This window comes from Thamnophis sirtalis, unplaced genomic scaffold, assembly GCF_051295495.1.
Source record: "Thamnophis sirtalis isolate CommonGarterSnake01/CBP01778 unplaced genomic scaffold, rThaSir2_p1.2 scaffold_1, whole genome shotgun sequence".
NCBI classification, from domain to species: Eukaryota; Metazoa; Chordata; class Lepidosauria; order Squamata; family Natricidae; genus Thamnophis; species Thamnophis sirtalis.
In genome coordinates this window covers 33,590,687-33,603,640 of record NW_028261381.1, presented here as the reverse complement: position 1 = coordinate 33,603,640, position 12,954 = coordinate 33,590,687, and the positions used below count along the sequence as shown (strand labels likewise).

Sequence of the window (12,954 nt, the reverse complement as noted above, 5' to 3'; positions counted from 1 at the left end):
ATCCCACTGGGATTGGCCCACCCCACCATGCTGGCAGAGGAGGCATGCTCTGGGCTCCATCGCCGGGTATTCCAGATGGTGGAGTCCAGGAAAAGAGCCTTTTCTGCCATTGCACACTTTTTTTTGCCTCTGGAACATTTTGCCACATGAAGTGAAGGCAGCTTTAACCCTCCTGACCTGATAAAAACTTAAAGACCTGACTCTGCCAGTTGTCTTGGGGGCTCCAAAGGAGGCGCTTCTCTTTGTAGGTGGTTGATAGATTAATATTAGATCTCACCTCTCCCCATCTCATCCTGCTGCCTCCCTTCCCATCTTTTAGGTATTGTCTTTTGTCTTTTTATATTGTTGTAGTATTTTATATATACAGTTTTATCTTTTAATATTGTAAACTGCCCAGAGTTCCCCTGTGGGAAGATGGGTGGAGAAGGAAGGAAAAAAGGAAAAGAGAAAGAAAGAAAGAAAGAAAGAAAGAAAGAAAGAAAGAAAGAAAGAAAGAAAGAAAGAAAGAAAAAAAAAGGAAGAAAGAAAGAAAGAAAGAAAGAAAGAAAGAAAGAAAGAAAGAAAGATTTTTTTAAAAAATTACAGTATGCTTTTTACAGAAATGTGTCCTAAAGAATTCAGAAAATTCAGTCAGTAGTAAAGGTAAAGGTTCCCCTCACACATATGTGCTAGTTCTTTTGGACTCTAGTGGGCGGTGCTTATCTCTGTTTCAGAGCCGAAGAGCCAGCGTCTTCTGTCTGAAGACGCCTCCGTGGTCCTGTGGCCGGCATGACTCAACACCGAAGGCAAACGGAACACTGTTACCTTCCCACCAAAGGTGTTCCTATTTTTCTACTTGCGTTTTTTACATGCATTCAAACTGCTAGGTTGGCAGAAGCTGGGACAAGTAACGGGAGCTCACTCCATTACACAGCGCTAGGGATTCGAACCGCCGAACTGCCAACCTTTCTGATTGGCAAGCTCAGCGTCTTAGCCACTGAGCAGTCAGTCAGTAGAGAAATTGCCAAATAGTGTATGGGGAAATAAACATTTCAGTTCTTATATTACACCAATACGAAACCATTTCTGAGTTCATTTCAAAAAAATACTTTTTACTTGCCATTTCTAAATTAGGAGTGTAAAACTTGATAGCTGCACTCCTTCTACAGAAAAGGATAATCCTATCCTTTTTGAGGGTTTTTGAGGTTTTTTTTAGTACCACACCTCCCTCTACTGATGAAATATCACACTGCAGGATTTTGATTATTTATGGAAGCAGATGGAAGTGTTTCTTTCATTTATTCCAAAAATGGAGAGGGGACGAGGGCATTAAAGTCATAGTGAGCAGCTGCAGGAGTGGGCAGGGACTAGGGGTGTCATCTTCAGAGATCAAATGAACAGGTAAGTTGGGAGGTGGAGGAAAAAGGAAGAATACAGGAGAGAAGAGTTAGTGATGATTGCATCCTGAGTGCTGTTCTGGATTATTTGTTACCGATGATGGTTTACTTAGGGTGACTCCCTGCCTGTTTTGTGTGCTTGGGGCATTGCTTCCTACTGAGAGCTAAGAGCAGCTCAGGGAGACAAGCCAATTTCTAGAGAGCACATTTATTAAGTAAATGGAACTTAGCACCTGGAAGAATAAAATTGATTTTGTTAGCGGATGACAAGGAGGAGGAGTCCTTTGTTCATTTGTTTGTTGATCTGAGGATCATGGAGAGGGAGAAAATAATAATTAACTTTACTTGAAACAATTTACATTCTGCAACAATACCTTTAACACCATCAAAGAAGAATATCTTCCTATCCCAGGTCCTAGGGCAGGATTCGCTAAGTGGATAAAAATGCCAGTCTAGCCTAAACATCTGGCTGACTATGTGATAGACCATAATAAGAATAAGTAGCACAACTGTGGCAAAATAAAGCAAAGACAGTACTAGTAATAACAAGCATCTTGGGTGTAATCACAACATCTGGTGCACGACTTGAACACCATGAGCATCAGTCAGTTGCAAACGGGAATTTTACTTGGACCAATCGACACAAGAGAAAAACCACATTTATATGCCATTCAAAACAGCCAATTAAAGAAGCTAATAAAGAAACAACACAAACAGACCCAAAACACATCCTCTCCAGCAACCTACACTCAAGCAGTGATTAACATCAGGCAAAAAAAAAAAAATCAAGCAGAAAATAATACTGTAATTTAGGAGCTACCAAGGAGGAACCTAACCCTAACCCAAACCCCTAAACTGGCAGGACAAGTTACTAAATACAAACAGGGAGTAAACTCCATACTCACTAAGTCAGTGGTTCCCAAACTTGGCAACTTTAAGACTTGTGGACTTCAACTCTGCTGGCTGGAGAATTCTGGGAGTTGAAGTCCACAAGTCTTAAAGTTGCCAAGTTTGGGAACCACTGCACTAAGTTATCCATATTTCCAACATAAATTTGAAAGACCTTTTTACATTGTAGACCAGGTTTCTGAAATTATTGACTGGTTGATTTATAAATCATTTGCACATAGCTGCCCATCTCAAAATCAAGTGATTATAGGCAACATACAACAAGGTTAAAAACAAAAATATTCAAATTAATATTTAAAATCTTAAAATTATAAAAGGCACAAAAACAATAAAAAGAGATTAGGTGATGAGGAGGTATTACCGAGGAGCCATCTCAATATTTTGTTAGTTATACACCAACAGGCATTTTATAGGCATTCTGTTTTAGGTTGTAACATAATGTAAATGTCACTCCTTTAACCGTGTATTTTTTTACAGTTCCAACAGTATACTGTATTCTTAGTCTATTTTATCATGCAGTCTTTCCCTTGTTCTGTTTCAAACTTCAATAAAGCTTCATACATTTCAATTACATGTTCATTTTTTTGTACATACTGCAGTTCAACTTCAAATTATTTTTTCTGCTGCTCAATTCCAAATGTCCTGTTATCTACCTTAAATCTTTCTCCTAATTGTGCATATGGAAATCATTGAAAACTAAATCCCACTGCAGGCTCAAATATCTGCCTAACTTTTCCCTCTTTCCATTTCTTATATGTGTTCTTTTTATTTCTTTCAACCCAATTAAATGTGGAAAAGGAATTCAGTTTGGTATAGCAGGAGAAGCTGACCCCCCCCCCCAAAAAAAAAGATTGAATTTGAAAATGGAACATGTTATCTTTCTCTTGCTCCTCATGTTAGGAAGGTTTAATGAAACAGAATAATAATTTATCAACACAATAGTTCATAAAATAGCAACTGGGCATAGAAAATCTTTCAAGCAATTTGACGCATCTTTAAATATATTTCTTCCTGGCAGCCTCCCTTAATTTATTTTGGCTATGTGGTTCCATGTATGCGTGTGTGCATTTTTAAAATCTTGTAATACTGCTGAAAATGTTTTGTAGCATTATAAGATTTTTAAAAATATACACAGACACACAAAAATACATGGAACCACATAGCCAAAATGTATTAAAGCGAAAAGCATTTCTGTTTGTGACATGTGTTGATGTGCGTCACTTTATTCTGGTATCATTATTACAACCAGGCCTTGCACTTAACAACCATCACAGCACCGACATGGTCACATGATCAAAATTTGGGCACTTGGCAACTGGCATGTATTTAGGACAGTTGCAATGTCCCAAGGTCATGTGATCAGTGATTGTGACCTTCCCATTTTCCAACAATCAGTCAATAAGGGAAACTGGATTTGCTTAACGATTGTGTAATTCACTTAACAACTGCAGTGATAGGCTTTAACAGCCATGACAAAAGATGCCATAAGATCAAGTGTGACTCACGTAACTACTTTGCTTAGTGACAAAAATTCTGCTCACAGTTGTGTTCATAAGTCAAGGAAACCTGCAGAGCAGGAGTGTCAAACTCATGTCACAGTGGTGTCATGTGATGTATCTGGACTTTTCCCCCCTTTGCTAAACCAGGCGTAGGCGTGGCCAGCGCGTGACGCATCCGGCTCATGGGCCGGGAATTTGACAGCCATGCTGTAGAGCAATGGATTATTTCTGATTTTCATGTCAGTGTGGATGTTAGGGGGTATAAATGTAGCAGAGATAATAATATATTATTTCCCCACCACCTCCCCGATGTATGCACACACAAATACACATATGCTTCTTATTTTAAAAACTAGTTTTGAATCCATTGGTCCAGAATAAAACATAAGTTACAATGTTAAAAGCACATCATATTTTAATAAAGTCTCATTTATGTTAGCCAGATGGAATAATAAGGATTATTCTGGAATTAAATCAATGCTAGCTTTTTCCTTGTTTCAATGAGCCAAAGTAGCATAATTGTACAGTTATGTCAAATCAATTTTTGCCCAATCACATTTAACAAGAAGATTCTCTGATCTCAGATCCCAAATACTTAAGCTGGAGTCCTTTTTTCTTCTTGAAAGGAGAATTACTGAAGTCTTTTGATGTAACTGGATAGACTTTTTGTTTTGTGGATAAGATTCCCACAGAGAATGTAGTTATTGGAGATTAGCAGACACAGGGTAAATACATATGGCATTAAAGAGAAACAGGATAGAATTCTTACAAACCACGGGAAGTAATTCTAGACAACTGCAGGATATTAAATTGAGGATTTTTATTTTCTGCTGGTATTAAAAGAGGCATATTTTGTACTCTTAACTTATGATTGTAAAAAGAAACCCTCTGTAATTGTTCTTTTATATTTTATTTCTGTCATTTAGTTATAATATTTACATATATATGTAGATGGTTTTGCTACCCATAGGAAGACTGCCTGGGTCAAAGGCAATGTTCTCCTGGAACTCATAATCTTGGGACTTGAAACTGCAGTGAAACTGTACTGAAGAAGTAAATGTTTCTTAGTTTCTGGGGTAGGGTGCCTGAAAATATAGTAAAAATATGTATTCTTACATCAATCCTTCTGAGGTTCTATATATTCTTTTCCTTATTGACTAGAGAACATCTAGTGAGTAGAATAAATTTGAAATATTTCGAAGTTGATTCAGGTAACTACTTAAGAAGCAATGATGGAAGTTATTTTTTGCCTGGAAACTATTCTTCAAACATTTCTCTTCACCCCTAGTTTGTCACAAGCCTACATATTCATGAATGATTTTGACATGTCTGCTTTGATTTAATACCAAAAATTACAGAACAGGGCGTTCCATGTCATAAAAAATAAGTGAGGCCATTAATAATTAGGAGATAATGGTATGCCTATGAAACTATTGGGTTTGTGAAGACCTAAAGGCTTTTTCAATACATCAAAACAATTGCTTGTGATTTTGGAAATGAAGACGTGTAGTATTTTTAATAGTTTTAATAACAGTGATTATATTAACATTGAGATTGGAGTCAAACTTCAAGTTGGGGGAGCCATACAAGAGCTGGCATTATTGTTTGGCTGCTGTGGAAAGAGGTATTTCCTAGTGTGGAGGGTTAGATTCTGTGCAAACAAGAGAACAACAAAATCATTAATTAAGATGAAACAACTATCATGTTTCCCTGAAAATAAGAGAGGGTCTTATTTTCTTTTGAACCCTTTCTTTTGGCCTTATTTTTGGGAAGGTCTTATTATTTTTGAGGTGCAGGAGACTGTGAGCGTGGTCACCTCATGGCCGCTGCTCTGTTGCGATATTTTTGGGAAGGGCTTATTTTCGGGGGAGGGCTTATTTTAGCACATGCGTTCAAAAGCCCGATTGGGCTTATTATCAGGGGAGGTCTTATTTTCAGGGAAACAGGGTACTGTCACACAAACCTTTCTATAGGAATTGGTTGCTAAATACCCTCATTTTAACATTTAATGAGTTGTCTACTGCAAAGCTCCTACCTCTACTACTCCCTTTGATTAATTAAATGTTTCTTTCAGCACTTACTATTAAATTATTTAGGATGAATAATATTTATGAAGCTTTATCTCCAAATTTTAAATGATCATGTATATCCTGGAACAAAAGTTTTGGGGAAAAAATAGAGAAATATTTAATTTTATGCATCTATATAATTCAACTTAAAAAAAATCAAAATACTCACTATTCGAAACTTAGATATGAAAATAGATGTAATTTCTTGTTGAGAACTAATTTATGCCCAAATATCATAAAAACCTCTTGTGTTTCTAGAGATTGGCTTTCTATGAGAAAACAGTTCCATCTGCTGGATACTAAGGGTAAACATAAAAACATAGTTACATTATATAAGATTCTAATGATATACTAGAATGTGTTAGTCATAAGGTATTTTAGTTTTATTGATTATTAATCCACATTTTATTGTTATTTTGCTTCTTTCCCCCATTGTTCTCTTCTTTATGTTCTTGCATCTTTTTACAAGTACAACTTGTATTATTTTTCCTTTGTTATGTATACAGTTGTAAATATTTGAAATAATTAAAAATATTTAAGTTACAGAAAAGGATTACAGTACTATTAAATTTTCCTTTCTTTTCCCTCCAAACTTCATGCTTCAGGTCTGCCTTTCAGTCAGCTCATAATTCAGGATTTTTTTAAAAACAAATCTGATTATACTTGGGTAAAATAAGCTTGAGATTCTGAGAATCAGATTCAGAAGGCAGAGAATTAAAAAATTCTCCAGGTAGAAAACTAAATGCACAAAGTTCTACTCTAGTTATCTTTTTACCTCATCATTCATTCCTCTTCTCACTTCCAGTTTCTTCATTTTATAAGTAGAGTATTTTATTTTTCTGTCTGGAGACATCTTGGTCTGCTCTCTTTATCTTGTTGAGATTAAAGCTTAGGTAGGACCATTATTAATACACAATTTCAGTATATTTGATCTTGGATCATCATAAATTGCCATTGCATTCATTATATTTCTTATTGACAAAAATAAGTCTGCTTTGAAATTACCGAATTATGTCAAACAAGGTCATCAAGACTTTGCATTTACCTTTCTCTGGTTATTCTTTTAGCATACACATGCAGATGGGGCATTCATTCATTCATTCACTCACTCACTCACTCATTCATTCTGGATCACATAGAAGTTGTCGAAAATAAATCTTCCCTCCAAACAATTGGGTTCACATTGGAACACAATATGTCTGACTCATTGATATAATTCTCTGGTTTTTGATAGCCTTCAAATATCTGCAGATATCTGAATATATTTTTAAAAAAACTCTTGTATCACTGAGGTCAATTATTAATGTGAAAACTGCAACTATATGTATAAATATATAAAAATTTAGATCATATTTTTTAAAAATCAGGGATCACAATTATTTTGTCAGAAAATTAGTCTATTGAGATATATACAGGTAATCCTTAACTTACAACTATAATTGACACGAAATTATGATCGTAAAATATGGCAGTCATTAAGTGGGTCACCATGTAACTGCACCTGATTATACAAAGTGTTTTTTTTGTGGTGATCAATAAGCAAACAAGAGGGTTTCTGCTGGGAATCCCAAGTAAATGGTAAAAACTGGCAAAACTCATCAAAATGCAGTCATGGGACCATGGGACACTGCAAATGGCCATAAATGCAAGCCAGTTGGCAAGTACCTATAATGCAATCATGTGACTGGGGTGTGGGACTGTAAATAGCTCTGGGAAGTCTGTCTTAACTTTGAATGGTTGCTAAGCAACCAGTGATTAAATGACTACCTGTGTAAATGATCATAACAGAATTACAACTTAATTATCATAATCAATTATGCTAGCAATGCTTGATATAGAGCAGTGGTTCCCAAAGTGGGCAGTACCACCCCCTGGAATGACTTAGGGGGGGCGCTAAGAGGCAAGGGGTGGCAGCAGGGGGGCGCTAAGAGGGCGAGGAAAAAAAGATTGTGTATTGTGTTGGCTGCAGAGGGCGTCGCCCCTAGGTTTGTAACTTCCCCTTAGCTCATTCTCAGATGGAAAGGAGAAACTTGCTGAGCAGAAGATGGACTGTTTAAAACCCATCGGTGTGGGCAGAAGGACGAAATTACCCAAACAGACCTGGAAATAGCTGTGGGCTTCCCTTTAAGCAACGTCACCACCCTCCCCTCCAATCACCGCCTTCCTCCCAGGAGAGGGGCGTGCTCCGCTTCAATCACCCACCCCCCAACACCACCAGCATCTTAGCCAACCGGCTTGGCTTGTAAAAGGGTTTTTTTTAACGGTCAATGGGCGGGGAGATCGTGCACGGTGTTGTTAGGGGGGGAAAAAACCCCACCAATCGAATTCTAGTTGAGCTTGCGAGAGAGCTCTTTGCCACTGGTTTAAAAAACAGTCACATATTTCATGCCATCCTTTTCCTTTGCACGGAGACGCTGCTGGGTAAAAGTAACTGGGGGGAGGGGGTGATGAGCGGAAGTGCGGTCGCTCCCTTTTGGTGGTGTGGATTTTGGTTAGGGAGCTTTGGATTACCAGCAGGAGGGAGCTCGCATTGCAATCTTCCATTTCTAGCCTTGGAAATACGGGTGTTGTTAAATTCACAGGAGCTTTCTTTGATATAGGTACAGTATACTATATGTATATACTACTATAGTATAGGTCACAAGTCCCCAAACTTGGCAACTTTAAGTCTTGTGGACTTCAACTCCCACAATTCTCCAGCTTAGCTGTCTGGAGAATTCTGGGAGTTGAAGTCCACAAGTGAGATTTGAGATTTGAGAAGTTTATTTATATGCCGCCCTTTTCCCTGGGGGGACTCAGGGCGGCTTACAACTCAAAAAGAGGGGGGGGGGACAAACATTTAACACGTAGGACAGTACGTCATTAAAGTTAAAGTCTTAAAGTTGCCAAGTTTGAAGACCTCGGGGGGCTGGACCAGAAGACCTCCAAAGTCCCTTCCAGCTCATTTATTCTAAAGCTTATAAAAGCTCCACTCAATGCTGTTCATGGATTTTCTTTTAGGATATGTGTTTAGTTTTTGAAATATCCCCATTCCTATCCTTTCTCCTTGCGGAATTACTGGTTTTGAATAGTTGGTTCGGCGAGCAGAAGTTTAGCCATTGAAACCACGTAAGCATTTAAAGGCAGAATGTCTGTGTTATGCAAAATAATTGGCAATCTGAAGGAGATAAGATTATATTGTATGCCTTTGTATGTGTGGGTATGTGCACACATAAATTTTGCAGCAGGGTTAACAATGACCAGAGCACCTCTTGGTTAGCATAGCCAATAAGAAACTTGGCCAATAATATTAAGGTAAGTATGAGCAATTCTCTATCCATGGTTGCTTTAAAAAAATGTCACCAGAGTTTCTTGCCATTTTTGGATGGGGACTGGATGAAAACAATAATACAAATCTTAAAATTGACATTTTTTTTTAAAAAAAAGGAAAAATAGATTGTACTTCAGTTTTGCTTAGATGTGTGATGTAAGTCAACTGTTTTTGATATTTAGACCACCAAATCTTAAAGACTATGCAAATGGTTTGGAAGGTGTTAGTTGCAAAGCTAGTGTTGATACCACTGGGTGGGGGGCACTGAGGATCAGTTTGTAGCACCAAGGGGGCGGTGGACTAAAAAAGTTTGGGAACCACTGATGTAGAGGATGAAATATTGCTATATTCCAGTTCTGTAACGCATTTTCAAATAAGGAGATAGATTAGGTAGGTAGGTAGGTAGACAGATAGACAGACAGAGAGAGAGAGAGAGAGATAGGGAGGGAGGGAGGGAGGGAGGGATGGATGGATGGATGGATGGATGGATGGATGGATGGATGGATGGATGGATGATAGGCAGGCAGGCAGGCAATACCAGAAAGCAGTTAGTCAGGTTACAATGGCAATTCGGAGTGGAATTTCCACCTCAAAGTGATGTAAAACAGTTGCAAAACACAGAAACACATGACTATATTTCTTAGCAACAGGGGTCGTACAATCCTAAGTGTCATTATAACTATAGGACCACAGGAGAGCAAGCTGGGGTGGGTGGGGTTGTACCATGGGGGGCAGGCACTCCAGAGCATCAGGATGCAGCAATAGATGTTTGTATGTCATGAGGGATGGGCGAAAATTTTAACTCTTGAAGAACTATGAAATTTGAGTTAGTTTCATTGATCCATATTTCCCTGTTTATAACTTCTCTCTTTCAGGGCTACTAAACAAATATTAGTAGTACAAATATTAATTCCTTTGTTGTTAATCATCATAGGTCTGGGGTGATCATTTCAAAGGACAAGAGAATGGGGGGGAGGAGGGAATGGCTATAAGATTTGTCCATTTTTTTCATTTTCCTTGTGAGTTGAATTCTGGAAACTTAACCCTAATACTTCTCACACTTGATTAACAATAACAAAGGAAAGCTGAAGTAAAACCGTACGCATAGTCATGGTCACATTATTTTTCATTTAGCAACCACTTTGTTTAATCATCAAGTTGCCAGTCCCAATTGCAGTCACTAAATGAGGACTATCTGAACTCTCATACAAAGAGGCTCACTGAGTAACTTAGAGGCAGTCATTCTTTCTCAGACTCACTAAGCTCACAGAATTCTAGCCATTGAGAAAGTTGGAGAAGGGAGTGCTATATGTATTACATTGAACTGCTGATGGTATATAAATATAACAAAATATTTGAGCAATATTTGAGCATGACAGTGTAAGAAGAGAGCATTATGTATATTCTTTATGCCTTACTGACTTAGAGGTAATGTTTATAGTTTATTGTAAAATGTATATAATTAAGTGTTAAAACTGTATCTTTGATCTGTTTAAAAGGATATTGAATATTCTTTTTCCTCCCCTAACAATATAGGAGTTGTCAAAGTGGATTACGGAGATGTATCAGTCAGAAAAGCATTGAGAGAAAATTTGAAATGTAAACCATTTTCATGGTACCTAGAAAATGTGTATCCAGATTCTCAGATTCCACGTCGTTATTACTCCCTTGGAGAGGTAAGAAGGGGAGGGGGGGTTATTGCATAAGAATGTGTTTTTTTTAATGAAAAATATCTCAGATAAGTAATTTAATTTAGGCCTGAATTTATACCCAATTTATACTGAGAACATTCACATTAATTTTTAAAGCAAGAATTAAAACCAGTCTGGTTAGCATCTAGATCTTCTAGAGCATTATCATATAATAATTACCATTTTACTCGATTTATATATTTTTGACATTCAGAAATGAAAATTATGAAGCATGAAATCTTAAAGCTGCTGGAAGGAAGTCCTTAGTTTAATGAAGCTTGCCCATTTTTTACTTAATAAACAAATCCTGATCAAGTGCTATTTTTTCCCCTAAGAAATAAATATCTCTTTTTATATTCTTTTAGCTCTGTTTTACTAAAAAGCTAATCATTGAAGTCCAGATTCATAAAAAGGATTGTCCACATGATTAGGCAGAAAACTGCCTACAGTTCAGACATTAGGTATCTTAATATCTATTTTTTAAAAAATGTTTGGAGTGGGTAGCCTGAATATGTATTCACATTTTATTTAATAGACATTTCACGAGAGAACTTGGAACTCGTTCATTACCGTCAATGAAAGAAGTGGAGCAAAATATGATATCTGACTTTAAGACTGAGTTTACGCTCCCTATTTAACATACTCACATTTAAAAGAAATTTCATGTGATTCTCTTCTCAGTGGCTGCTATTTGAAATAGACATTTTCAACTGCATAAAAAATTCCAGAGTTTTTCTCCATATTCATAAAAGGATGGTCATTATAATCTGCCAATTACAGTTGCTAAAAGAATGCAACTGTAAATGTAAAACAGGCTTTAGTCTTAGAGCTACAACCACACAAAAAACACCATGTAATGTTGAATAAATTGATGTGGTCTAACGTCTGAGCAAATGGAAGGACAACACTGGGATGGTGTACCTTGAAAGAGTTCTGAGCAAAAAAATTGAAAGATAATTTTCCACCTGTATCTACTTACATAACCTTACTTGCCAGACTAGCCATTTTTACAGGTAGTCATCAATTACCAACCATAATTGGGACTGTTAGGTCCATTGCTAAGTGACAATTGTTAAGCACAATATCATATGATTGCACCAACTTACAAGGTCAGTTCCATCAGTTCTGACGGCGGGTTATTAGGCAAATCAGTGTAGGTCAGGTGTCAGCAACCCTTAGCCCTGGAGCCACATGTGGCTCTTTCATCCCTCTGCTGTGGCTCCCTGTCGCTCAAAATATGTGTCATAACCGACAATGTGTGAAACCTGCCAGCACGCAATTTATTGAGCTTTTCAACCCCCAGTAGGCCAACCATGGATAAATCCAAGAAAAGAAAAGTTTCAGAAGAAACAGCACCTTTAATTCAACTACATTTGCTAGTTTTGTGGGTGTTCAGGAAATAGTTAGGCACGGGAAGGGTTTTGTGGCTTCCAGTGTTTTCTTTTCTGTGGGAAACAGGTCCAAGTGGCTCTTTGAGTGTTTAAGGTTGCCGACCCCTGGTTTAGGTCATTAAACGTGGTGTCATAGGATTGCAACTTGCAAATCCCGGTCGGCTTCCACATTGATTTTGCTTGTTAGAAGCTCCCTGTGAAGGTTGCAAATAGTGATCATGTGACCATGGGATGCTGCAACCAACGTAAATGTGTCCCTTTTGCCAAGTCATATGACTTCAACTTGCAACATCCTGTCAGCTTCCCCATTGACTTTGCTACTTCCTGCCAGCTTCGCCATTCACTACATTTATCTGAAGCAGGCTGGGATGGTTACAAATGGCAATCATATGACCATGGATGCTGTGACAGCATCCACTTTGAGGACCAGTCATAAGTCTCTATTTTCAATACTGTTGTAAATTTAAATTTGAATGGATGCTAAGCAAACGGTCAGCAACTGAGGATTACTCGCAAGGATTACCTTGCAGTGTCTTTAGAAGATAGGATATATAAGTAAGAAGCAATTGTGTGGAGAATTGGAATTAATGAAGTCTTGGCAAGCTTCCCAAGGAAGGATAGTAGCAATGATCTACACAAAATTCCATAGCCTATCCATTACCTTTATCTGTTTACCAATTTTCTCAGTTTAAAAAATTATCCACCTTAA

The 12,954-nt window shown here is 37.5% G+C and overlaps 1 protein-coding gene across 5 annotated transcripts in view; it reads left to right on the top strand.

The window, feature by feature from the left end:
• Positions 1–12,954, top strand: part of GALNT13 (polypeptide N-acetylgalactosaminyltransferase 13) — a 226,297-nt gene that overhangs the window by 187,934 nt on the left and 25,409 nt on the right. For all 5 annotated transcript variants that reach the window (XM_087710428.1, XM_087710435.1, XM_087710413.1 and 2 more), the window contains exon 9: positions 10,700–10,839. In XM_087710428.1, the coding sequence (XP_087566554.1) occupies positions 10,700–10,839 (140 nt within the window). The remainder of the gene's footprint in view (positions 1–10,699; positions 10,840–12,954) is intronic.